The sequence below is a fragment of the Alosa alosa genome, chromosome 1, assembly GCF_017589495.1.
Source record: "Alosa alosa isolate M-15738 ecotype Scorff River chromosome 1, AALO_Geno_1.1, whole genome shotgun sequence".
Lineage (NCBI taxonomy): Eukaryota > Metazoa > Chordata > Actinopteri > Clupeiformes > Clupeidae > Alosa > Alosa alosa.
In genome coordinates this window covers 48,841,233-48,868,749 of record NC_063189.1, presented here as the reverse complement: position 1 = coordinate 48,868,749, position 27,517 = coordinate 48,841,233, and the positions used below count along the sequence as shown (strand labels likewise).

The window sequence follows — 27,517 nt, the reverse complement described above, 5'->3', positions numbered from 1 at the left end:
AATGGCTCTAATGTTTGCTAGCAGTTATGCTAAGATTTTTAATTCTGCTAACCATGCTACTTAGCTAATGTTTTATAGCAGTGTTAGCAATGCTAACATGCTAACCATAGCTACTTAGCTAACTTAACTAACATTTTCTAACAGTTTTGATAAACATGTTAACTATGTTAGCAATGCTAATGTTAACCATGTGACTTAGCTAACCAAGCTTATCATTTTTAATAGTTATGTTAACTATGCTAACAATGTTAACATGCTAACTATGCTAACCATGTGACTTAGCTAACCTAGCTAATCATTTTTAGTTGTTATGCTAACTATGCTAACTAGCATGTTAAGAATGCTAACAATGCTAACCATGTGTTGATAGACAGCTAGTTTAATAGATAGATAGTTTAATGATAGTTTAAAAGTAGATCGTTTAAAAGTTGAATGTAAAAAGTTCAGTAGTTTAATGGGTTACATTGTTTAACAGTGGATTATTGTAGTGAGGACTTTTATTTTGAAACAGTTTTGGGCAGAGGAAACAGTTGAATAGGATGTGTAGTCTTAATTGACCCAGATTGTATGCTTAAAGCCTGAGGCTGCAGGTGGCCTGAACAATCGGCACAATCGGCAATGTTAAGTCTATGGGGATTTTTAAAACGTTTTTCTTTAATAGTTTAAAAAGTATAAAAGTTTCAAAGTTGAAAAGACATAGCAGCTTGGTCCGTTTGAAGACCTACGTTACTAAGTTTGAACAAAGTTTCTAAGTTAAACTGTTCAAGAGAAATTGCGTACGGAAAAAGTGGTAAGCGGAATAATAATAAGAAGTTGTTGTTGATGTTGTTGCCTTGGAAGAACAGTACAGTGCATTTTCATGCACTGTAAATAGCGGGCAGATCAGGCTGGGTTCACCCAGCCTAGTCCATAGGCACCCGATATTGTTTAATTTTCCGATTGAGATATCCACGCTCTGGCTATTCTAAATGCAAAAATGCATCAGGGAGTTATGACAAAACTGTAACTAACAAACTAGATCCTAATAGAAAGCTGTTAGCTTCCCTAAGCTACAGGTAGGCTTATAAGGTAGGCCTATTTACAACATAAATTGTCAATAGGCTATGCTGGCGACACAAATAAAATCTCCTTTGGAAACCAATGGCTTACGCCTTACAGTATCAAGCGGACTTAAACTGCCATATCGTGGCGAAAAGTTGTAATAAAATTCACGCAGCTCCATGAGTCAAGGAAAGCGCGAATGATGTAGCCACTTCTAAATGGGACCCACTACACAGTAGCTTAAGGTGTGTTGCTAAAGCAGCCATAATGAAATGAAGGTGTCATTGGATACTTCACACACACGTGCTTTTTAATTTCACAGACTACAACTACCAAGCTGGAATCAAAGCACATCGATTCCCCTCTCACACCCTGCACGCACTTAAAACAAAATAAACAGGCGTCTCAGTCTCACGCATGTATAGGCAAAACTGTATCAGACCGGTGTAACGTTGGTAAATCTTCCATTGCACAGATTTTTTTTTGTAGCACGTGCAACAAATGACAGTCGAAAGATACAATTACAGTGCTGCTATCAATTTGCTTGGTATAACCGCATTTATAGTTTTCTACAAATGCAATCAATCAAATTGGCCTCCATCACTCAACCAACGCTAACGGTAACATTACCTAGGTCCTTATTGATATTATAAGATTAACGTACCTGCAGTAAAAACCAAGCATGTCCAATAAACATCCTCAGATTTATTTCGGCTTCAAGAAGAAATGGAAATTACATTTCATGTGAACATCATCCTATCCTTATTAGACGTTCTCTGCGGTAAACTACACTCCTTGTATGAAGCGTCTGATTGTTTTTCCAACCCACTTTTAACTTCCAACAAAATTATGTCTCACTGCAACGACGCGCCATCTAGTGGACAAACGACTACTTATCGCCAATACTGGAAATGCAGCCATGATGATGATGATGAATATTTATTTTGGCTTTCTTTTAATCCTACTGAATTTGTGATTATGTAGCGGCCGTTCTAATACCGATAGTATGTGGGTGCCTGTGTGTGTGTGTGCATGTGTATATGTGTGCACCGCCATCTACAGGCCAATGAGTGTAGTCACTAAATGTACACATAACCTAATTTTTTTAGACCCCCCATGGATGAAATTCTACAAAACTTGGCATACCCCCAGAGAATGCCAGGTCAATCATACACATAAAATTTGGTGCAGTTCTTAACATCTGAACTGAAGATAGGGGTGATTAAAGCAGAATAATATTGCATTTTAATTTTTTACCAGGGGGGTGCAAATCACAAATGAGTGATTATGGGCCAGATTGATGTGGGCCCTTGAGACCAACATACCATAAAAGATTCTTCATCCTCAGTGCCACGGTTCAGGTAGTTATTTAGGAAAAACTGCTTTTTTTGCGGTTGGGGGCCCAGCACGGGGAGGGCCCCGGGGACAAAACAAAATTTTTCCGTAAAAAAAGTCTAGTGGGGCTACATACACACCAAATTTCATGTGCCCCGTGGTTGGTGTCCCGGTATCGTTGACCAAAAATTCAGGAAGTAGATGACAGGGGGAAAAAAAAAAAAAGAAAGAAAAAAAAATAAATAACTTTGACAATCCCTATATGACCGCTTCGCTAGCGGCGGTCATAATAAGTCTATGATCAGTAGAATAACTATGTATAAATGTAATTACAGTAGGCCTATGTACATTTGTAAATAAATAGAAAACTAGTGAGAGGGATCAATTAATTTTATTTAATCGTAAAAGTAAATTGCATTCAATTAAATTGCAATTAAAAATCTTTCCAGTAGGCTTTAATGTCACGCAAAAAGTACAACTAAAGCTGAGCTTGATCAACTAGAACGTCTAAAGAACCAGAACTTGAGTGTAGTTTTTTGCTGGGTCCCAGGCCATGTTGGTCTGAGGGGAAATGAGAAAGCGGACAGTGCTGCTAAGCAAGCCCTCAATGAAGAAGTCACAGAATGTCAAATCTCTGCCCCAGACCTTAAACCTATACTGAACTCTTACATCACAAATAAATCTGAATGGGATTAAAATGTACCAACAAGGAAGGAATGTGAATTTTAGCACGTTTTCATGATCCACTGGGTCGTTATGGGCCACACAAAATACAGTGTTGCTAAAATTACTCCTATTGTGGCTATTAGAGACATGCGTTCATGAGTATCCAGCTACATTCAATGAGTTAAGTAAAATACATTTACACACACACAAAAAACATCACTAATGTTGTGGACATTCCTTTATTCTGAGATACATCAATAGGCTCTCAAAACAATCCCAAACAGACATAAGGCCTTTATAGAGCAAATGCATATAGATTATTTGTCAAATAAACCAGTAAAACAGAATTAGGGGATGGAATATATAACATTCACACTCATAGCTCATATTTTTAAAATAAATCAGTGAAAAAGTATCCTGACAAACAAGCAGCATTTTAATGCCTTAGTCATATTTCATCATTTCAATTTTTTCTCTAGGTTACCTGATAGCCCAGTTTGAGAGGTGCAAGATGCGTGACATTATTTATTTTTGCAGCCAATCACTGCTGTTGTTTTATTTTATTGATTTGATTTTAGTCATAGAAGCTAAATTCGAAGGCAGGCCACAGGTAAAATCTAACAAACCGCATTCAACCCGCAAGCCAATAGTTGAATAGCCCTCTCCTAGAGCTTTAGAGGTATTGCCACTGCTCCAACACTGAAAGGCACTGTTAGAATGCTTGGATCAAGCCAGGTTCAGCATAGCGTATGCCATTGTCTGCTCACGTTGGTGACCGGACCAGGGCAAGCACACTTTCGCAGTTCCCGTCGGAAATGCAGTCTAGTTCATATTACTATTGTTTATTGTTTATAGGATCCCCTTTAGCTGTGGCATACGTCCCAGCTATTCTCCCTAGGGTCTGGCAGTACTAAGCATAGCCCCTCATTAAAAAAAACAAAATGATATAATGATATAAAAAACAAAATGATATAAAACAAAATGTTAGCCATATCAAGCATAAGTTCAATTATGTTATTGTCATCTTATTGTGAAAGGCTGAACACTGACAAGAGATTTGTCACAAATTATTGAGATTATAAAGGAGATTATAAGATCTCCTGTCAGTTTCATGTCACTGAAATGATATTTCATGACTTCAGGTTCCTCTAATTCATGAGCGTGATCTTTGTGACAACACACACTGCCAATGACTGGATGGCGAGCATCATTGTGCACGTGCCCATCACTATGCACGTGCTATCATCCCCTCTCACTAAAGGAAATGAGTCTCTCTGTGGGTGATGTCACATAATACTGTTAGTTCTCTTTCTCGTGCGCCAGCAGAAGACATTTAGTCATGAGCTGAATGTGCTTGGCTCACATGCAGTTGAAAGTGAGCGGAGAGAGAGAGACATACTGTAGGTACATAGACTTGTATATAGATGTGTGTGTGGGCGTATACGTAGTAGATAGAGAGGGAGAGTGGCTATTTGTGTCCACTGACAGAAACAGCCGTCTTTGCTCCTGCAACAGTAGATGGCAAGGTTTAGTCTGCATGGCACATTTCCGCAGCGTTTCCATGGGGAAGGCGACTGCTCAGTGATTTTGCTGCCTTTTCGCACAGAGCCCAGGAGATGGTGGCGCTGCCGAGATACGAGTCCTCACCGAGAGCCTTCTGTTTCTGAGAGGTAATTAGCAGACCGAGAGCTCCCAGGCTGGATTAAGTCGAACTCTTAGAATCAGAAAAGGCCTCTCTCTCTCTCCTTTTTTCCTCCTCTTTTTCCCCCACCTCCCCTTTTCATACCCATTCCCTGCCACAGCTTTTCTCCCAGCTGACGTATTCTCCCCTGCTTGTGTCTTATATAAATGTGCGCCCCCCCCCGTTAAGTCCCCTTCTGAAAATCTGTGGATTCGAACATAAAGGGCAACATGCATCTTGTGTGTACTCTGTTATGCATTCACTGCGTGTAGCCATGGGCGTGTCCGTGGCGGGGTGTCTCTCTCGCTGCGGCGACGACGCTCAAGATTAGTGCGCGCCATCGGAGATGGCGTCTCAAGTGCCTGGCGTCCATCACATCCAATGAGTTTCCCCTCAGCCTCCGCCACCCCTGCCTCTGATGGATGAGTCCAAAAACGACTTCCTCCTCCATTCTATGAAACAGAATGATAATTTCCCCTGTTTCTGCTGACATGTTTGAACATTGACCAATTACGCTGTTAGCCCTTATTTAGAAACTTCTGAAAGATATTATATAATTTAACACATCAGCCTGTGTAGTTGTGGCTGTGGGAGAATCATGTCCATTACTCTTGTCCTGCAATGGACTACATTTCCCATGTTGCCGTCAATTAGATACAGAAGAGCAGGTGAGACTCACAGCGGAAGTGGCACCATTTTCTTTTGACCTTTAAATGTATGAGTCATGCCTTTATTCACTCAGATCTCTGAGATCCACTTGTGCTACTGTAAGTCTCCTGTCTCATACTGAATGAAAAGTCCTACAAGGTCTTTTGTTGTTGCTTGCTGTTACTATCTAGAAACCATCTCTAGCCACGGTGTGGGTCTGGGAAAGCACAAGAGAGGTGCTGCTGCTTTTCAAGATCTTTGTCGATACATAATACAAGAGGAAACCAGACGTTTTAAGTTTCAGCGACTTGTCTGAGCAAAAGAAATACAGCAACAGTCCAACTGCTTATTTTGCAGTAAGTTTAACATTTAGCATTTCAATTCTGGACTCACTGGTCATGTTTGGGGATTGCTCCTACAGTATAGAACCCTTCCTTTTCCTTTTTCTGTTTTGTCATTCTTTACATAACATTGGTTGAAGTCTAAAGCGCTGTTTATGCAAATCACACAGCTCCACTCTCCTCCAAGTCATCTGTAGGCAGACAACATTAAGAGAGTGCATTTGCATTGGGGGGAAATGTTAAGGCTGCCGCCTTTTGATATTTGTTTTTTTTTTTTTTTTTTGTGAGGGGAAAGTACTGAAGCACATTAATGAAAGAGCTCTTGCCTGAGGAGAAGTGTTCATGAGGAACACAAGTGTCTGATAGCTACCGCATGCTATTCTGGAATATAGCCAGGCCACTGCTATAACACAAGCGTTTTACAAGGCACATTTGTCATGTAGTGGAGGCAAACACACACTAATTTTTTTTGAGTGTGGGTGACTGATCATAAAACAACAGGTCCAATGGACGCTACAGCTTTGACTGACTACATTTATAGTTATAGGGTTTTATGCGCAGTCAGTCAGTCAGTATAGACTTAGATGTGATACTATAAGGTTGTGCTATTTACACAACTGCCCTTATTATAGGGGTGTGTGAACGTATATCTATAGGGGTGTGTGTGTGTGCGTGTGTGTGTGTATGTGTGTGTTTGTAAGTGTGCATTATTATTTAGGTGAGTGTCATTTTAGCATAGCATCGTCAGAGTTTATTTTGGATGTTGTCACCACTTGGTTATTTTCATTCAGAAGTGGTGTATGCCGAGCACCAGAGAGTTTCCAGAGAGTTCATCTGTAGCCTGGTTTCCAGTGGTGCTGCTGTCGCCATCTCTCTCTCTCTCTCCCTCTCCCTCTCCCTCTTGCTCGTTTATTCCAGTTGCAGCGACTAATGTTGCAGTGTGCTGCTGTGCTTTGCTGCTGAACCACCCCCACTCCCGGCCCTTCCCCCTCACTTTACATATCAGATCTTCCACAGCGACTTGGAGAGATGAGGTTTAAAGAGAGACAATGAAAAGACTCTCTCTCTCTCTCTCTCTCTCTCTCTTCCTCTTTCTTTTACTCGATTTTTCTGTGCCTCTTGATCTTCCTCTCTCGCTCTTACTCTCCCTTCCTCTCTCTTTCTCTTTCTCTCCCTCTTCCTCTCTGTCTCTCCATCTCTCCCACGCTTGATGCAGGCTGAGTTGAATCATAGGAGCGAGTGGGTGGGAATGTGAAGACACACATTCTGACGTATCCCATGTGGACAGGAGGACGGGGGGATGCTGCCTCCGGCAAATTTCACTGACAGATTTTTTCTCTCTCTCTCTCCTTTTTTCTCTCCTTTTCTGCTCTTTCCCCCCTTCATTTTAATTTGGTTCTCTGATGTATAATGTATTTCTGGGCTGCTTGTGTGACATCATCACTTCAGCCTCTTTCTAATTGTCATGCGTTTTTCGATTTGAAGCCTGATATGTGACATTTGTCAGGTTGATGATTAGGCTGTGGAAAAGTCTGCCAAGAGGTCATGCTGTGTGACGGCAGCATGTTCCCTTTTCTCTGGCCTCTCATTATACCTATGCATTACAAATGTGCATACTGAGCTATGTAGAAGAGAGAGAGAGTTCTACTCCAGGTTCTTCTTTTTTTCTAAGGGCTGTTCAAATTGCATTCATATTTATATAATCCCACGGAAACTGGGTCACTGTAAAATAGTCAGGGAATGCCACTGCCGACAGATGTGGACTACACTTTGGGGTTTTGAATAACACCGTGCTAGACATTGATCTGAGTTTCTGAGGCATTCCTGTGCTCTCCTTTTTTTATTTAATCACCAATTAAATCTCCTGTCACTGAGCCCCGCACCCTGTCTGTGGCTGTCTGCGGTTCCTCCAGCCTAGCCAGCCTGGCCCCTAGTGGAGCTCCGGCGGGGGCGCGGTGGCAGTGCGGCTGCCCTCTCCCTGACACGCGCAGCATGCCGCACCGCACAGCACCGCACCGCACCGCACCGCACCGGCGGCCCCTGAAAAAAAACGAGGGAGGAACAAAGCAGGACGAGGCACTGCAGCAGCATGGCCTCCCCTCACTCCTTTCACTGCAGTGTGGTGCTGTCAGAGGAAGGGGGACATGACACACCACACACACACACACACACACACACACACACACAGAGAGAGAGAGAGGGGGTGGGTTAGTATGACTGTCTGTAGTTTGGTCGTCACACACTGCACACAAATAGCATCACTTCCTCCCCCTCGCTGCCCTTTCAGATTCTTCCTCCCCCTGTGCCTGAGTAACGGCGAGCCCACTGAGACCTCCTCACTCCGGGTGCAGGAGGTACGTGGGCTTTTCCTGGGAAAGTGTGTTGTCAGACTCTGGCACTTATTCAGACAGCACTGTATTGATGTATGGCTACTATTTTTTGCCGTGTGAAGACCTAGTCTGATATAACCAGACCCAAAACACTTTTGTAAATAGGGTATGGCGTTGCTCTACTGGAGACTGGTTCCAGTTGTTGTATCTTCCAATCCAATCCAATAACGACCATGGAATTGATATACCTCCCCAGTTTCTGAATCAGTAATGTTTAAAGCTTATACATTGTTGGGGGCAGCCGTGGCCTACTGGTTAGCACTTCGGACCTGTAACTGGATGGTTGCCGGTTCGAACCCCGACCAGTAGGCACGGCTGAAGTGCCCTTGAGCAAGGCACCTAACCCCTCACTGCTCCCCGAGCACCGCTGTTGATGGAGGCAGCTCACTGCGCCGGGATTAGTGTGTGCTTCACCTCACTGTGTGTACACTGTGTGCTGTGTGTGTTTCACTAATTCACGGATTGGGATAAATGCAGAGACCAAATTTCCCTCACGGGATCAAAAGAGTATATATACTTATACTATACTTATACATTAGACTATCCCCAAAGTTCATTGGCAATAACTGGACTGACACTCAACCTACAGTGGGGAGGAAACTGTAACATTAGTGTTACAATAAATACTAATTGTTTAAGTACTACCTTATGCAGTAACCAGAGAATGAGGGGAATACAGGGAAGTATTAAGATAGATAAAAGTGGATGAAAATGAAGTGCATGGTAAGTGTGGGTTAGGCACGTTAGGTTTCTCAGAAGTGTTAGTAGGTAAGATACTCTCAGAAGTGTTGGGTCTTCAAGAGGTTCTGGAGAGGGACATCATGCTCTGGTAGTGATTAGTATCTCGTTCCACCGTTGGGGATCTACGAACGTGGATAGTCTGGATTGCTGTGTGTGTATGGGTGGCAGTACCAGACGATCTTCCTTTGACGACTCAGTCTGGCCCACTGTTTGTATCTCTGTGTAGCTCCAGACCAGCACTGTTGCCATTGCTATCCTTATATTTCAAAACAAATGACTCACTTCCACATCATTTCACTTAGCCACACTGTCTTGTCTCTGATTGGCGTGAGCCCCAAACAGTGGCTAATGGTTTGGTCTTGCAAAGAGCAATTCCAGATTATAATCCCAGTCGAAACTGAGCGAGGAGCAATAGACAGGTGGCCTGCAAAGACCCTTTTATGAGGCATCTCTAGGATTAGGAAATGCATCAGGGAGATTTCCCCCCAGAAGTCCCCAGTGATTTGTCTTTGGGCTTTATGACATCATTTGAATTCACTAGAATCATTCTATTGATGGAAAACCATTTTGACGCTTCTTATTTAGCTGAAAATTAATTTAATATAAGAGTTAATTTGCTTGACATTCTGATGGAAAGGGGGCTTGTGTTAGAATTTGCAGAAGCCCTTTTCTAGATGGTAACTGCCCTGGGGTTTGACAGTATATGAGACTTGCCTGCTTATCCAATAGCAAACATGCATGATTTTATGTCCAGGCTTGTTCGTGTGTCATCTGTTGTACAGCTGTACTATTTGTGTTTGTGTGTGTGTGTGTGTGTGTGTGTGTGTGTGTGTGTGTGTGTGTGTGTGTGAGAGAGAGCTGTACTATTTGTGTTTTGTGTGTGTGTGTGTGTGTGTGTGTGTGTGTGTGTGTGTGTGTGTCTGTGTGAGAGAGAGAGAGAGTGTGTGTTTCTAAGTTTGCTTGCATGTTTGTTAACCTGTATTAAGATCAGAACCCCACACACAGCTTGAACCGATTGATTCGATGTAGGTAGTGGATTGGCTGCTATGGTGACACTTCAGTTGTCTGTTGATTGGAGGAATGGGCCTTCCAGCACGTCCAAACACTTCCCCACCAGACCTGATTCCACCCTTCCACCCTTCTGAGATAGGCCAGTAACCAAGGCCAACTACAGTAATACTGGAGCTAGATGACGCCCACATACCTTTCATCAAAGCATCCTGCTGTGAGGGCACTAGGGGTCTGTGGGATGACCACAACAGACAGTTTGTAGACTGTATGGGAATGTGACAAACAGTAGGTGCATTGGTAGTTTATTGGGAGAAACCAGACTCATCGCCCAAACACGTACACACACACACACACACACACACTATAAATGTACCCTGATTGATCATACCCATAGGGTTCTGGTTTCTTGGTTCCATCTGAAGGCCCTGAGGCTGGTAGCCATTGGTGAGACCAGTAAAATATAATCAATGTAGTCAGACCCAAAGTGGTATCATGTCAGTTTATATTGACACTATAAATCTTTGCATCAGCAGCAGTTGATGTTTATTACTTGCCATACCAATCTCTATCAGCCAACAACTGTGAGTCTGCTGTTAAAAAAAGGGAAAGAAAGAAAGAAATTAGCCACAAAGTTAATCATCGTTATCTTAAGCATTTACTGTTCATAGTGCTTCTCAAGCTGAGTTTGCCCTTTTTTAATGAGCCCAACATTACCCTCCTGATCAAATATTCAGCACTGGCCTCCTTTCCTGTGGGGTTGGCCTTACTATTCACTGACTCAGCAGCACGCTCATCCCGAGGCAGAGGGAGCAGCCAGCCTGCCAGCCAGCCATAGGTTTATCAGGGAAGAACCTCAAAGATGGCAAAATCAATGCTGAATCCAGATAAGCGGCCTGACATGCAAAAGCACACAACTGAAGGCCAAGCCATGTGAATTAACACGCTAGCAAAGCTTACTGTAGCAGGGTGACTTTAAATAGAGTGATGTCATGGCTTTATTTTTTACTTCAGAGTCCAAAATATTTGTTGCAACCTAATGCTGGGTGAAGGTTCTGAGCACATTCCATTTTTTGATAGCAGGTAAATAATATATTTACAAACTGTGAAGCAATATTTTACTAGAATGTAAGGCCTAGATTAACTTTGCTTAACCAACAGTCCTACTGTACAGGCTAAACCATATAGGTCAGATCTGTAGGCTTATCTACATTTAGTAAGATTTGAAATAGAATTCTGTTTATTTTCTCAATCTATATTGTCCCTGGAGGTAATCTACACTGCTCAAAAAAAGGGAACACTTCAATCACACTTTGGGATCAGTACTCTGACATTGTTTGATGGCGATTATTTGATTTTGCAAGAACTGTCTGTCAGACGTTCTGTGAATGTAGTTTGAGAAAGGCGAAAAGGGTGGAAGGTTTTTAAAAAAAATGTGTTTTACCAATTATGAAAAACTGTAAGTGTTTACTTATTTTTTTTGAGCAGTGTATTTGTAAAGGCATCTAAGGTTTGTGTAATCTGTGGCTGTGTGTGTATGTATTCTTGTGCTTAACTGATGCACGTGAAATTGTGTTTCAGTATGTTTCATATGCTGTAAACCACAAACAACAAGTACGCGAGCAGAGCTGGCAAGTATGGTCTGAAGATGGCCGTATCGTAAGGAGACACACGCAAGCTGTTCCCAAAATGGAACATAAATGTTTTCTAGCAAGGTTGCTACTATTTTGGTAAAAGCCATCTGTTTCTATGGTAGCGACCCAGTAGCACCACCTGCCCCCACCCCATCTCCTTGCCCATCAGAGTCCCTTATTTTCTGAGGCATAATCTATTAGCTCCATGCTGGGCACGCTCTGTGTCCAGCTCATGTCCATGCCTCTCTGTTCCGCTCTCTTTAGCTGGTGCGTACGGGCCCGGCTGCTGTCAGCTTCCTGTGTGAAGTGACTGTCGTCTGGGCTTGTGCAGCAGATTCATGCCTTCACTCAGTGGAGCCGAGAGTGCTTCAGCTGTGTGTGTGTGGGTGGGGTGTGTGTGTGTGTGGGGGGGTTGGGTTGCAGCTTGAGGTCACCATCATGCCACACTCGGTGCTATTTTAAATGCAGAGAAAGCATCTTCCAAAACGCTTCCACACAACGATGTGGAAGGCCCCCGCGTCATCCGGCCTTTCGCAAATTGACAGTGTGCAGCCAGCCAAGCAAAACAGCAAGGCTTATCATTTTTACTGCACTAGGCTGACCACATTGTGGACTTCTGGACAGTGGGACGTTGGACATTTGGGGTGAAGGAATTGAATGTGGATTTATCAGAGCTCTAATCCAGTGTTATTTGATAGAGTACTGAGCATCATGGGAGATCGATGTTAAAGGTCTTGGGAAAATGTACATGCTTCTTTGCCCATGTGAATTGCTACCATAGTTGTACTGGTATGTTACCATCACAATTATATAACCAGTGGTTATCACTGAAAAGATTCATTGACGAGGTGTTGTAAAGACCAGATTTATTTATTTGTGAAAGATAAAGCATAATTACTACGCTACTCTAATAAAAGATTAAAGTTTGAATCATCATAGGTGACATTTTTCCCTGGAGACAAGGGTCTTGGCAAACTTGTCAAAGATACTATTAAGATATTTAGATATTACCAGTGGTGTAGTGGGGATTTTTAAAGTGGGGGGACGCTATTTTAATGACGTCATTGCAAAAACTGTCACACTCGCACTTCCACATACATCGGTGCGTAAGGCCAAGGCCAAATTGTTACCAGCTTTCGTGAACATGAAACCGAATTTTAAAGAAAAACAATTAAATGACATGGATTAGCTTCAAAATGTAGCCTAATGTCTTCACCCAAACTACACTTTTCCACTCAAGTCTATGAATATGGTCTGTAGCTTTTCATTTTGTTGTATCATACAATAAACAGACAAATCATAATGTAGTAGCCTATGTAATCTATCATAGTCTAATCTCCTTGACGCATAACACGCCGTGGCATACATGGGTGGATTATGAACTTTCAGGCCCCTGGGCCCAGATGTATTAAGGGCCCCCCACTCATATTCGTATATGTGGGAGGGGGGGTTTGGGGGTCCTCCCCCAGAATTTTTTTTATTTGTTTGATGTGATTAACTGTATTCTGGTGCATTTTGGGAATGGCCAAAAATTCAATCAGATTCATAGCCTACATCCTGATTTGTTGATATTGAGGCAATGATTCCATGCAAAGGCTTGGGCTTCAGGGCCCCCTGACCCCTTGGGCCCCTGGGCCTGGGCCCGGTAGGCCCGTGCAGTAATCCATCCCTGGTGGCATAGCTTCATTCATTACCACACGTAAACGATGGCAATAACAATTAGGGGTTTGCACCGATGTCAAGTTCTGGCCGGTAACTATGGTAACCCAGCACGCGCGGCCATATTGGCGATACTCAGTGAATGAAGTACAATGGAGTATTATGCACTTTGGATATCTTGTATTGTAGCGTGCCTAAACAACAGAAAAGCTCATCAAAATGCGTCTAAGATGCAAAGGCATATAGGGCAGGACTTGGACAAGAAAGGCGCGATATTTCGAGAAATTACGGATTATTGGCAGCGCAGATCCATATGAGTTGGGTGAGGGAGACGAAGTACCAAGTTCAACCACAAGCGCCCCCCTTCCTCTGATGACTTCTGGCATTATTGTCCCTTCTCCCTGGTTTTGGAAGTCGATACCTACACCAGATGTTTTTCTCAGTCTGACATATTGGTACAACCTAAAACACGGCAATAATTAACCATTTTCCTTGACGATGTTAGGGATTTACTTCAGTGCCTAGTGCTTTCTAATGAGGCGAGTATCTCCAATATGGCGATGTCCAGATCTGATGACACGCCGTGCAAACCCCTAATAGCACAAGCAGGATTTACACGCATATTCAACACGCTGTGTGGGCACTGGAACTCAGTTTGAGGGGGCGTCATATGAATGTCATTGCAAATGATTAAAATGCAGAGGTGCACATAAAACAAAACAAAAAAAATAACAGAAAGAACACTGGGCAGGCAAGTGCCAGTCATTTGAAAAGTTTTTGTTTGGATGAAAGTAGCTGCACCAATCGTAAGTTTTTCCTAAAGTTGTTCAGGTTCATCGTTGGGTCATTATGGTTAAATAGCCTTATCACTTATATTGGAGCTCCCTCGATAAAAATCACTCATATTACTCACACATGCTTATCGTGTCATTTTGACCACTGGATTAGCCTACCTGCTTTCTGCAAAACACAAACGAAGGGCCATGAAGATGCTTGCTAGATTCGGATACAGGCAGTTGCATAATCTATGGTTTTCTAGCCACTTTCTAGCTACTTTCGGGTAACGTGGAACGACGAGCTGTGTAGTTTTTAATGTCTTTACGCATGGTGGAGTGCTACATCATGACGGTCATTCTTGTAACGAATTTTAGGACAAAGAGGCCTAATTGGAGACGTTTGCGTGATGCGTTGTTACCAACACTTGTTATATTAATAAATGCTTAATAAAATGCTCCAAGAAGTGGGGGGACGGTGTTCCCCCGCGTCCAACGCCCACTACACCCCTGCTTAGAACCATAAGCATAAACATAAGAATACGAATACTAATCATGAATTGTAGGTCATGTTATGTATTATAACGCCCACTACACCCCTGGATATTACACCCTTAATAGATGTATTGACACAATTCTTTGTCATTGATCCATGGTGCTTGAAGCACTTTGGAAGTGTTCTGTGTTCTGTGATTGCAGATAAAATAGGGCCACAGAATCCAGCCTGACTGTATGCATGGATACCAAATCACCATGCCTCAGATGGCATGGTAGAAAATTCAGAAAGCAATAACATTTGACTGTGTTTTTGACCACGACAGCCTATCTGACTGGAGCACAAGCCAAATTCCCCCAGGGAAGGATGCACATGAAAATCAGATCAAACTGACAGCCAAAGCCTCTTACCGCTTCTTTGCTGCCTGCAACATACACACACTCACACTCACACGCACACACGCACTCTCTCTCTCTCTCTCTCTCTCTCTCTCTCTCTCTCTCTCTCTCACTCACTCACACACACACACACACACACACACAAACAAACCCACACACACACACACACACACACACACACACACACACACACACACACACACACAAACAAACCCACACACATACACATTGAGAGAGAAAGAGAAAGGGAGAGAACAAGAGTGAGAAGGCATCTATTCAAAGTTGGTTTATTTCAGGGTTTTCAGGCAGCCCGAAAACAAAGACACTTTTGAGTCTCTGAAATGCACAATATGCATGGATTGGATTCCAGGATGCAGAAAAGACAGGAAATGATATCTCTCTCTCTAAGCAATTATGTAAGGCCTGTTTGAAGAACACAGTGTTTCAGGGTATAATTTTGCTGCCCATTTTAGATACCACTGCTTTGCAGATATTCTCTGATCTTAATTAAGTGACCATCAGGAAATTGCGAGAATTGGTTGGTGTATGTTATGATTTATTTATTCATTTGGTTAGCGCTTTTCGCCCAAGCATCGTACAGACATCAATGATTACAGGGCCAGTATCCCTGGAGCAGCTTGGGGTTAAGTGCTTTGCTTTAGGGGACAACGGTGGCAGCCACAAATCGACCCCACAACTTTTCTGACTACTGCATGTTAGCCCAGCTCCTTAGCAACCAGAGCCCACTTTATCACACCCAACTGTATTGTAGTACTATATTGCATTGTAATGAAACGTAACTTTTTTATATTCAAAATCATTACATTTAATTTAAGTAATTTAAGACAGTTTGGGGGATTTACATCCAAAATATAATTGTAGGTGTAAGCAACCTTCTGTATAGATCATAGCCATAGCATATGAGCTAGTATAGATCATCTCCAATATTGTGCCCTGTATTATAACAGGGTACTCCATGGAAGACTGGCAGTATGTCAATTAAAAAGGAGTGTTTATTCAAATCTTGCTTGACTAGTGCTGATTATTGGACTCATTTATTTTTTCCCCCGGGGTTAATTGATCGTGCTCGGCTGCTTGTAATGGCTAAAACGGGTAATTGAGTGATCCTCAAACCAATCACTATTCCTCTGACCCCCCCCACATACACACACACACACACCCCTCTGCAGTACCCCATCAATCTATCCAACCAGCTATGTGTTGCAGTTACATGGCAATCAGTGCAGCGTGCGTGCGCTATCCGTTATATCCATGCTGTTATATCCAGCAGCCTTGCACCTAAGCTCCCGCCTGTCAGGACTCCGTGTCTGTACTGCAGATGAATTACAGACAGATGGTCCCAGCGCTCACTCTCAGCGCAGGCAGCAGGATGAAGATATAGTGGTCGAGGCCATAGACATTTCTGAGGCTGTCAGGAACATAAGTGTGTGTGTGTGTGTGTGTGTGTGTGTGTGTGTGTGGGCACGTGCACACAAGGAGGGCTGCAGGTAGAGAGGTGTTGGATGAGATAAAGCGACTCATTATGGTCAGCAAGGTCAATGGACTCCCCAGGGCCTCACATCAGTCAGGACAAGAAGAAAACCTGGGATAGATAGACACCAGAATGTGCCAACTAAGACAGTATGTGTCAGTTGTTGGTCATTTTTTTAAATAATTATCTGCCAAGATTTTCATCATAGTGCTGTAGATTATTATATTCTCATGCATTTTTTTTTTTTTTTTTTTTTTGGGGGGGGGGGGGTTACTCTTTTTCATCATAAATCAATAAATTGACATGCAAACCTGCATGTTGCAGAACTCATTTCAGATAATCACTACAGTTGTTGTGCTATGCCATGTCAGGCTATTTCCCAGGCACCTTCATGAATTATTGCTTCAGTTTGGCCATTTTGTTGAGAAATTGTGGTGTTTAGGTCATGTGAAATTGAAAATCCGCTGCATGAATATTAACCATATTCTAGTATTGTTCAGCCTTTCTTTCAAAGCTCTCCCAGATGCTCTTAGTTGTGTTGGATGTGATGCTCACTCTGTTTCCTGTGAACTGTGAACTGAAACATAATTTAAGTGCTGCAGCTCTGTAGTGTGTGATTGCTATCAGAAATATTGTAACAAACAGCCAGAAACAGTGGAGACTGCGATCAAACTGAAGAGCATTGGAACCCTGGAAATATGGCATTATAGTCAAAGTGGTTTTGTAGAAAAACTGTGTTTTGCACAGAAGTGTTACTGTAAATCTAAAGAGCCAGATTCCAAGTGCTCAGCCTAGTTCAAATGAACAAAATAGCTGCTGCACGTATAAAAGCAGGAAGCACAGCCGTGTAGGCAGCAATGTTGATGTCTGATCAAAGTGATTATGCTGCAAAGTGATTTCCCTGACAGATCAGGGAGATAATACTGTATATAAAAATAGAGAGAACTTTTGTTGAGAGCTGCAGGAATCTCACTCCTATTCTCTCAGGCTTTTGATGTGTCCTGAGGGGTCTATCTGAGTCTGTCACTGCTTCTTAATCAAGTAGCTCTCTGCAAACCACTGAAGGTTCCATGTCTTACATTATACTTGTTTATTTTATAGTGTAAAATGTATTCAGTAGTTATTTTTGTATGATGTTCATACCTGTTTTGTTCATAAAACCCTCTGAAATGTATTTGTCTGTGGATATTTTAGACTTTATCAATATCGGTTTAAGTCTATTTGCCTTTAAGACTTATGTGTTTACATCATCAGCAACCTGGGGTTGTCATGATATTTTTGGTGATAGAAATAAAAATAGCATTATTCACCCAGTTTTCTCAGCTGCATGTTACATCAGCTTACAGTCTTGAGAGCCGTGCAAATACAAAAAAGTAAAAACTAGTCCTGACCATCATCAGCAATGAACTCGTCTATCTTATCTAGAGTTTGAACTCCACATCTTTCTCATTCTACATATGAATCAGAATCCTGATTTTATGCTCTTTGTCCCATCAGCACATGATGCACATGCATGCTTCCCATAACTAGATAGTACACAGACACTGTAGGTGAATCTTTAAATAAATTGAAGAGAGACTTTCACAGTTAGAGCAGGTGAACCACATGAAATCTGTATCAGTTGCTTCACTTGATTATAAGACACTTGGTTAATGTAATTAACATGATTATAAGACACTCGGTTAATGCTTTGGTTATTTTGTTTAACAATGATGGTTATTTTGTTTAACAATTAACAGAATAATATGAGGTGAAATATGAGGCATATATTTTAACACCCCACCTATTTTGTCATTCAAATGCTGAAGAGAATGCTGAATCCATTATATTGGTAGAGAATTTAAATAACACGATGAATCTGGGTCTGCCACAGCAAATTGGCCAAATGTGCTCAGACTCCGAGATCTGGGAGCACAACTTGTTTTTTTATGCTGCCGTGCTGTACTCCATTGTGATGGCCAGTGGAAAAATGGTTGAGAAGTTGTAAAATGGTGGAGAAATGCAATCAAAGGTTTAATAGTAGCCACTGATCTATAGCAGAAGGGACTGCTACACTGTCCCTTATTAGACAAGTGTAGAACTAGGCTATAAAATGGAAGTAACTAGGTTATGTTTTCCCCCCCTGGTGCGCCACTCCCTGTCATGGTGGCTATCTGTAGAACAATCTAGAAGATAATGCCAATTGTTTAGCATACACAGCCTAACAATTTGGGGCTCCTGGCTTTGCTTTGAGCGATTGTACGAGCACATCTGTGACAGTGCAGGCATTTTTGATGAATACCGTTTACCTAATAATCTCTGATGTTATTTATAACCACATTGAAGTCTGTTGCTAATCAAGATTGTATTGTTCATGAAACCTTACTGATAATAGATAACTAGTCATCTTCCTTACATGACAGTGTTAAAGCCCACTAAGCAGGGTCTCTACGGAGTTGCTATATATTGCTTAAGAGTCCACTAAAGTAATAAGATGTTCTTTTTCTCCATAGGCTCCATAGACTATATCAACTGGGAAGAGAACAGCGTGTTGGTTCAGTTGTGGAACAAAAACCTAGTTTGCAATTGGCCTTTATAGGTCTCCCTTCAGTTCTAAAGCTGGGCCCTAGGCCTAGCCCTCTCTCTCTCTCTCTCTCTCTCTCTCTCTCTCTCTCTCTCTCTCTCTCTCTCTCTCTCTCTCTCTCTCTCTCTCTCTCTCTCTCCCTTGTTTCATCTGTACTGCTCTGCCTACAGTATGAAGTGACCCTTTTTCCCTCAGAGACCAATTACTCACTCAGCATAACAGCTCTCATTAATAGTTATAAAACAGACAGATGGATATTTTCATGCAAGACTGTGGTAATTAAACATACAGTATAGTTATTCTCTTCAAGGAGTACACCAATTGAAACCGCTCACCCAGCCATTTTGGTTGGTGTCATGCTTTCAGACTCAAGTCAGTTTACTGGAATAACTGCTGTATGGGTATCTTCTGGGACTTCTTATAATATTACTAATATGGGGATCTCCTAGGACTTCTTATTACCAATACAGAAATGTGTCGGATTGGACAAAAATGTGGAAAACATTAGTGGTTATGTTTTCATCAGTTGTTATGATGAATCTGGAAAATGTGTTGGTAGGGTGTTACAAAGTTTGCACATCTGAAGTATTTCCTCTCTATAAGCAATATGTATATTATATGATGAAAATGTGGCTTATATTTATCTGCCATTTCCATTAAAATGATGATAATTCTGTGCTTTCTTTTCAATTCAATGAGCTTTATTGGCATGACTGTAAGTGTTACAATGTTGCCAAAGCAGTAGTTTCATCAAAAAATTAGCAATTGATAGTAATAATAATAACAATTGACATGGACTATGGAGAATAATAAAAATAATAGAACATTAGAACACACACACACACACACTAGCACACAATGGAGAAAAGACTAAAAAAAGAAGGAAAGAAAGGAAAGATAAATATACATATTTGCTTGCCTAGTGGCTGTCTCGTGCTTTATGGCATTCATGTGACATATCGTGCCGCTAGTGGTAATAAGGTTGGGTACTCTTCTAATAAGTATTTGAATGTCATTCTGGAAATTTCAAAAATTTGGGATTCTTTTTTCAAATTTTGTGAAATATATTGATCTGATGTTTTCAAATTTTTTACAATGTAAAAGAAAATGTTTTTCATTTTCGATTTATTGTGTGCAGCATGTGCATACCCTCTCCTCTTGTGGTTGCCATGTTTGTTTGTGGCGTCCTCTCTCTGTGTGTGGTCACTGAGTCTGTAGTGACTGATTTTCGGATCTGGGGGTCTTTTATGATGCATAAGTATTTTTATCTATATTATTATTAAAATTTTATTATTATTATTATTTTATTAAAAATTATTATTTTTATAATCTCTTTCTAGTGATTGATACACTTCCATTTTACTTTTCTTTTTGTTGTGTCATGATTTTCTTGGGGTGTATTGCATTGGTGTTAGAATTTAAATTCAAGACTGATATATCAATATCACAGTGTTCTGGCTACGGTTACGTTTTGTGAAATTGATGTGTTGACAGGGTGTATTTTTTTTAAGTATATTTTTTTGGGCTTTTATGCCTTTTTTAAATGTGACAGGATAGTTTTGAATGACAGGAAGCGAGTGGGAGAGAGAGAGTCTGGGTGGGATCCGGAAAGGACCACGGGGCGGGAATCGAACCTGGGTCGCCAGCGTACGGTGCAGGTGCCCCAGCCAGTTGTGCCACAGGCGTGGCAGATAGATAGATAGATAGATAGATAGATAGATAGATAGATAGATAGATAGATAGATAGATAGATAGATAGATAGATAGATAGATAGATAGATAGATAGATAGATAGATAGATAGATAGATAGATAGATAGATAGATAGATAGATAGATAGATAGATAGATAGATAGATACTTACTTACTTACTTACTTACTTACTTAACATACTTACTTTACATACTTACTTTACATACTTACTTACTTACTTTACATACTTACTTACTTACTTACTTTACATACTTACTTACTTACTTTATTGATCCCCAGGGGAAATTCAAGGTCTCAGCAGCATACAGACAACGCAAACACATTCTTTAACAGCAGAAAGAGTAATTAAAGTATATAATATAAAAACACAACTAAGCAATAAGGACAGTAGAAGATAAAGAATATACTAAAATACAAATTATACTAACTAACACTTAAATACAATATATACTAAAATACAAATTATACTAACTAACACTTAATCTAAATCAATTCTAAAAACAGTATCCACATAGTGGTAATTAATCAATCAGAGGCGCTTGCAATGACTGAGGCAGGGACTGAGCCTGTGATTCTCTGCATAGTAAGGAATGGTAAGGTGCTCTAAGGTGTTCTGTGTGAATGAGTGTCATGGTGGTAGTGCAATGGTGATAGTGGTCATGGTGATAGTGCAAATGAGTAAGTCCAACAGTGCAACAATGCAGAAATAAAGTAAAGTAAATTATATATATCTATATATTTAACTATTTAAGAAAATGTATAAGTGTGGCCACAGTTCGGCTGTGGCATGGAGGGGGGGGGGGGGGGGGTTATGCATATATGCTAATGTGCTAATATAGCACGCAAACAGTGAGGCATAAAGACAGTGGTAAAAGTGGCTAGTGGACAGACAGTATCCAGACATGGAGGGGGTGAAGAGGCAGACAGACTATGCAGAGAAGTCTATCTCTCCTCTTCCCTTAAGTGAGGCATTGAACAGTTCAATGCCCCTAGGGACAAATTACTTTCTCAGTCTGTCAGTTGTGCAAGGCAGTGAGCGAAGTCTCCAGCTGATCAGGCTCTTCTGCTTAACAATAGTGCTGTGGAGTGGGTGATATTCATTGTCCAAGATGTTGTTCAGTTTGTTCAGGGTCCTTTTGTCAGATAGTGAAGTGATGCACTCCAGTTCAGCTCCCACTACAGAGCCAGCTTTCCTTACCAGCCTGTCAATTCGCCCCGCATCCTTCTTCCTTGTGCTTCCTCCCCAACATACTACTGCATAGAAGAGGATGCTGGCAACAACAGACTGGTAGAACATCCTGAGGAGCTTACTGCACACATTGAAGGACCGCAGCCTCCTCAGGAAGTACAGCCTGCTCTGCCCTTTCTTGTAGAGTGCATCAGTGTTGGCTGACCAGTCCAGTTTATTGTCCAGGTGGAACCAGATACTTGTAGGTGCTAGCCACCTCCACATTGACCCCATCAATGTGGACTGGTAGCAGAGTGGGCTTAGACCTGTGGAAATCCACCACCATCTCCTTGGTCTTTGAAGTGTTAAGTTGAAGATTATTGAGTTTGCACCATTGCACAAAGTCCTCCACCAGGCTCCTGTACTCCTCCTCCTGCCCGTTCCTGATACACCCCACAATTGCAGTATCATCAGAAAACTTCTGCATGTGGCATGGTGTTGTAGCAGAAGTCAGATGTGTACAGGGTGAACAGGACTGGAAAGAGCACAGTTCCCTGTGGCGCTCCGGTGTTGCAGATCACAGTGTCAGAGAGACAGTTCTTCAGTCTGCCTTTAACTGTGGTCGCCGGGTCAGGTAATCTGTAATCCAGGTTACCAGGTGAGCCCATCTGCAAGAGCTTGTCTCCCAATCTGAGGGGCTGGATGGTGTTAAAAGCACTTGAGAAATCAAAGAACATGATTCTCACAGCACTTTTCCCCTTGTTTAGGTGGGAATGTGTCCTGTGTAGAAGATAAGTGATGGCATCGTCCACGCCCACTTTCTCCTGGTATGCAAACTGTAACGGGTCTAGTGCATGGCGTACCTGGGGTCTGAGCATACCTAAGACCAGTCGCTCCATTGTTTTCATCACATGTGATGTAAGAGTTGACAGGTCTGTAGTCATTAAGCTCACTAGGGTGTGGCTTCTTAGGGACAGGGGTGAGACATGATGTCTTCCACAGTGTTGGAACTTGTCCAAGGCGTAGGCTCAAATTGAAGATGTGCTTCAGTGGCTCCCCCAGTTCAGCAGCACGGGCCTTGAGTAGCCTTGGACACAGTCTGTCAGGCCCCGTTGCTTTATTGTTGTGCAATTTCTTTAGTTGGACTGTCACTTGATCCTTTGTAATGGTGAGGGGTGTAAGGGGAGGGGAGGGGGAGGGGTGCATCTGGGATCTGTGTGTCTGATGGCTGTTGACTGAGGTCGTTGTCACCTCATTGTTCGTGATCACCATGTGGGGGAGGGGGGCAAAATCCAGTGATGGTGGGGGTACGATAGCCTGTGATGATGGAGGTGAGTGTTGTGCTGGTATTGAGGGGGTGTGAGGGTGGGGGCTGGGGGATGGTGGACAGACCACCGCCATTGGAGCTGGAGCAGGGCAGTCAAACCTGTTATAGAAGTGGTTCAGCTGGTTCGCCCTGTCCAGGTCCCCCTCCACAGAGCTGCTGTTCTTCTTCAGGCCAGTGATAACCTTCATGCAGTCCCATGTCTCCTTCAAGTTGTTTTCCTGCACGCGCCTCAGCTCTGCCAACAGGGTGTAGTTTTAAAATGAAATGTCCATTTGAGGATGAAAAATTAGGTAGAAAGACACGTATGTGGATAATGTCAAGCACTTATCCTGATTGTGGAACTACCCAAGATGTGACTGAAAATGATCAGTCACATCTATTCTGTATGTCTTTTGTGGATTAAATGAAACTCGACAATATCTAGCTATCTTACTATATGATGTGCAGATTTTATATGGCCCCTTTCAAGAGAGTTCCATTATCAGCATCATAGTTGGCCCCACAAGACTTCCTTTTTAACATTCCATATGTTATCTTAATGCAAAGGAAGTAGATTGGGACCCAACTAGAACGTTCAAGCATTGTTTTTGTTTTTATTGTTGAAAGGGTCTATACTTGACGCACAGACCTGTTTGTTCATTAATTCCGGAATTAAGGCAGAAAACAGACCACCGAAGAACAGTCAAATCAAGACCTCTTGCAGATCAGTGCAATGACTTATTTCCTTATAGCAAAAAATTAATCTCCCAAAGACAAGCCTTGTTAGTCAGACTGACATGAAATGATTCTTTTGATGAGCTCACTAGTGTGGCCATCTCATGCCTATGATCAGCTTTTATTATGAGTATGCCCAGTGTTTCCCATTCAGCAAACGGTATGCTATACCTTTAACCTGCAAGCAGCAAGCCCAGCCACACATGGGCCTGTAAAGAGATCCCCACACGCCACACCCCACAGGAGTCCATTGTGTCAGCGACTGCAGGCTTGTTAGCGGCGCTGGCGCTAGCAGAGCTGTCAGCTTACTGTATGCTAAGCCACCCCTGAGAGGCCCAACTGGCAGCGCGGGCTGACAAAGTCCTGCACTTCCCCTCCTGTAAATGAACATTGCAGTCACCCGCCCCCCCCCATTCCACACACACACACTCTCTCACACATACACCCTTCCTCTGTGCCAGGATATTACACACGCTGATGTGCATTCTACTCTTTTGTACCGTACTCTTGGCATGGCTTCTCACAACGCTGCAGCCCTGCTACTTGTATTGAGGCTGGTTAGATCAGTGGAGCAGTGTTCAAATTTGCATCCCTAACCTTGTAAGCCACCTTTGACTGTGTGAGACAAAAAGAAGTCCATCCCCTAAGGAAGCAGCGAGTGTGAATGTGTGGAAGGGTTGATTTTGAAATGAGATCCCCTTTCCCTGCTCCTCCTCCTTCTCTTCCTCTCCCCTTTGCTTTTCCTCTAGCTCTCTCTATTTGAGCGAGTGTGTTTATGTGTGTGTGTTTGTGTGTGTGTGTGCGAGTGTGTGCGTTTGTGTGTGTCTAAGAAAGGAAGATCAGAGCGGTGGCAATCTGAACAGACGAAGCCCCCTGTACCATTAGCGTGTCACAGCACCCAATAATAACCTCGATAATAACAGGGTCTGCTGCCTCTCTCTCACTCTCTCACTCTCTCTCTGCATCTCCCTCTTTTTCTCTTCCTCTCTCTCTGTCTCTGTCTCTATCTCTCTCACCTTCTCCATGTTGCTTTCTATCTCTCTCTCTCTCACTCCCTTGCATGCTCTTTGCCGTTTCCTGTTGAGATCTCTTCCTGTGTAGTGAGAGTGCTCTTTATCAACGTCACCAAATTAGCATAGCTGAAAGTGCTCTTGCTGTCTGCAATTAGTTTGATTGGGCTATGCAGCGAGATGAATGAAACGGATGTGTGTGTGTGTGTTTGTGTGTGTGGGTGTGTGAAGCTGTTGTTTCTTGGGAGGAGAGGACAAAGCGTGCAAATGCGGGCGTGTGAAATGAAATCAAGCCGCCGCGGAGGCCAGGAGACAGCGAGGAAAAGCCTCTGGGATGAAGTCCTCCACAGAGTATATGCCTTTCAGGACATGGCCGCTGGAGAAGGCCCTGCTTAGGGGGCTGGCATGCTTAGATGAGATCATCCTCGCCGTGCCGTGCCGTGCCGTGCCGTGCCGTGCCGTGCCGTGCAGTGCAGTGTAGTGCACTGCTGCTGATGCTGTTTGGATTACAGTGAAAACAGAAGTGGTGGCTCAGACTAGTCACAATAGGATGGGAGATTACTGGTTCATCTCTGGAAAGCACGAGAGGCTGGCTGATATTGTTACTAACTGGTACATTTGGCCCATAACTGTAAAAAAAAATGGCCAGACCCCTCTCATTCATTTTGCTCAGAGTATGGTGCAGTTATTTGCAATTTACATAGACATTTCAAGCAAGTAGATTTCGGACAAAACAAACAATTTTAGGATTTATTGACTTTATTTATTTGTTTTATTTATTCATATTTATTTATAATTTGTGTCATCTTTGTCATGTCTGGTTGGGACCGGGTGCTTTCATTGTAAATGAGCTGAGTGACTTGCAGTAGTCTGTAAAGTTGTACATTAAATAGCAGTCTAGATGTACACTCCCCTGTAGATTGCTAAATGCTGGGTGTGATGGTTGCTAAAGGGACCTGTTGATCACGCCCTATATCTTGCTTTCTCCCCCTCTGTCCCTCCCTCCAGCTGCAGCTGCCTGACCTCCCGCTTGGACGCTCCCGGTAGATGCCCTTAGCCCGCTCTCTCCCTCCACCCTCGCCACCACCGCCATGAAGGGTCTGTCCAGCAGCCGCAGCCACCACCACGTGATGGCCTGCGAGCCCTCGTACGACGTGATGGGCTACCACGCCGAGCGCAGCAAGCCGTACCTCATCAGCCAGGTGGACGCGCCCCACCCGGCCGACCACCCCTACTACGCCCAGCGCAGCGTCACCTCCTCGCCCTACCAGCCCGACTGCGTGGTGCCTTACGGGACCTTCCCGCGCCGCCACTACAGCTCGCACCACGAGCTCAAGGACGAGTGCGCCCTGGTCCCTTACACTGGCGGCGGGGGCAGCGGCAGCGGCTCGGTCAAGGGCAACCGGCTGCCCGTCAACCTGCTGGACCAGTTTGAGCGGCAGCTGCCGGCGGTGGCGTCGCGCGACGGCTACCACACGCTGCAGTACAAGCGCACGGCGGCGCTGGAGCAGCGCAGCGACAGCCCCGGCCGCATCCGCCACCTGGTGCACTCCGTGCAGAAGCTCTTCACCAAGTCGCACTCGCTGGAGGGCCCGCACCAGGTGCACCACCACCACGCCAAGGGCAGCGTGAACGGCGCGGGCGGAGGAGGGAGCTGCAAGGTGAGCCCGGACAGCGAGACCCCGACACTGCGGCAGCGCAAGCGCAGCAAGAGCCGCGAGCGCTGCAAGTCGGCCGAGCCCAAGAACCGCTCGTCACCGCACGTGCCGGCCTCGGGCTACTGGAGCTCGGACGATAACCTGGAGCGGGACGTGTGCCTGTACCGCAGCCCCACGGTGCCCACGGCCGGCGTCATGACCATGGGCCGGCACCCGGACAAGTCGCAGTCGCAGTACTTCCTGGAGGCCTACAACACCATCAGCGAGCACACGCTGAAGACATCGCGCAGCAACAACGACGTGGGCAAGTGCTCGACGTGCGCCATCGGCGGCGGCGGTGGCATTGCCGGGCCACTGGCCGTGGAGGCCGCCCAGCAGCTGGTCAAGAAGAGCTCGTGGTCGTCCTCTCTCACGGTGAGCAGGGCCCGGGAAGTCTACCAGAAGGCCTCGGTGGTAAATGTAGATAAGGCGCTAGTGAAAGCTGAGGCTTGTCAGCAGGAGCGCTCTTGCCAATACCTGCAGGTACGCCAAACCTCTTTTCCTCCGACAAAACGTTCTCCTCCTTCGCTACCCCCCCTCCACCCCCGTCTCCCCGCCTGCCCCACCCCCCCCTCAACCCCCATGCTCACCTCCAAAATCTAACCCTCACCTCCACCCCCCCACTCCCCCCTCACACTTCCACCGTCACCTCTCCTCCACCACCACCTCGCCTCTTCCTGGAGCGGTCCTCCAGTTTTGAGTTTCAGTTTCTGGAGAGAGAAGTAAGTGCAAATCCATTAGCTGCCTTACTTTCCGGGTTAGCTTGGCAAGCATTCGGTTTCTTTGGTGGATCCTTTTTTGGTTACCTACCAGTTGGTTATGATTTTATCTTCTCTGAACCTTGCTTTCTCCCATTTCCTCTATCCTTTTTTTCCTAATGATTATGTGATTGTGTAATTGTTATTCTAACTGTGTGCTAATGTGCCGTGTTGATGATTAACTTGATGTTAATTCTTAGTTTGTGGCACTAACTAACTAATAACTGTTTTCATATGCAGACTAAATCACTAAAAAGTTGTTGAT

At 43.6% G+C, this 27,517-nt stretch overlaps 1 protein-coding gene across 4 annotated transcripts in view; it reads left to right on the top strand.

Moving 5' to 3' along the window:
- dlgap1a (discs, large (Drosophila) homolog-associated protein 1a) overlaps positions 1-27,517 on the top strand; it is a 118,422-nt gene that overhangs the window by 47,087 nt on the left and 43,818 nt on the right. For 3 of the 4 annotated variants that reach the window (XM_048240138.1, XM_048240147.1, XM_048240161.1), the window contains exon 3: positions 25,806-26,977. In XM_048240138.1, coding sequence (XP_048096095.1) covers positions 25,889-26,977 — 1,089 coding nt within the window. In that variant the 5' untranslated portion in view covers positions 25,806-25,888. The remainder of the gene's footprint in view (positions 1-25,805; positions 26,978-27,517) is intronic. The other variant, XM_048240153.1, reaches the window with a different exon arrangement.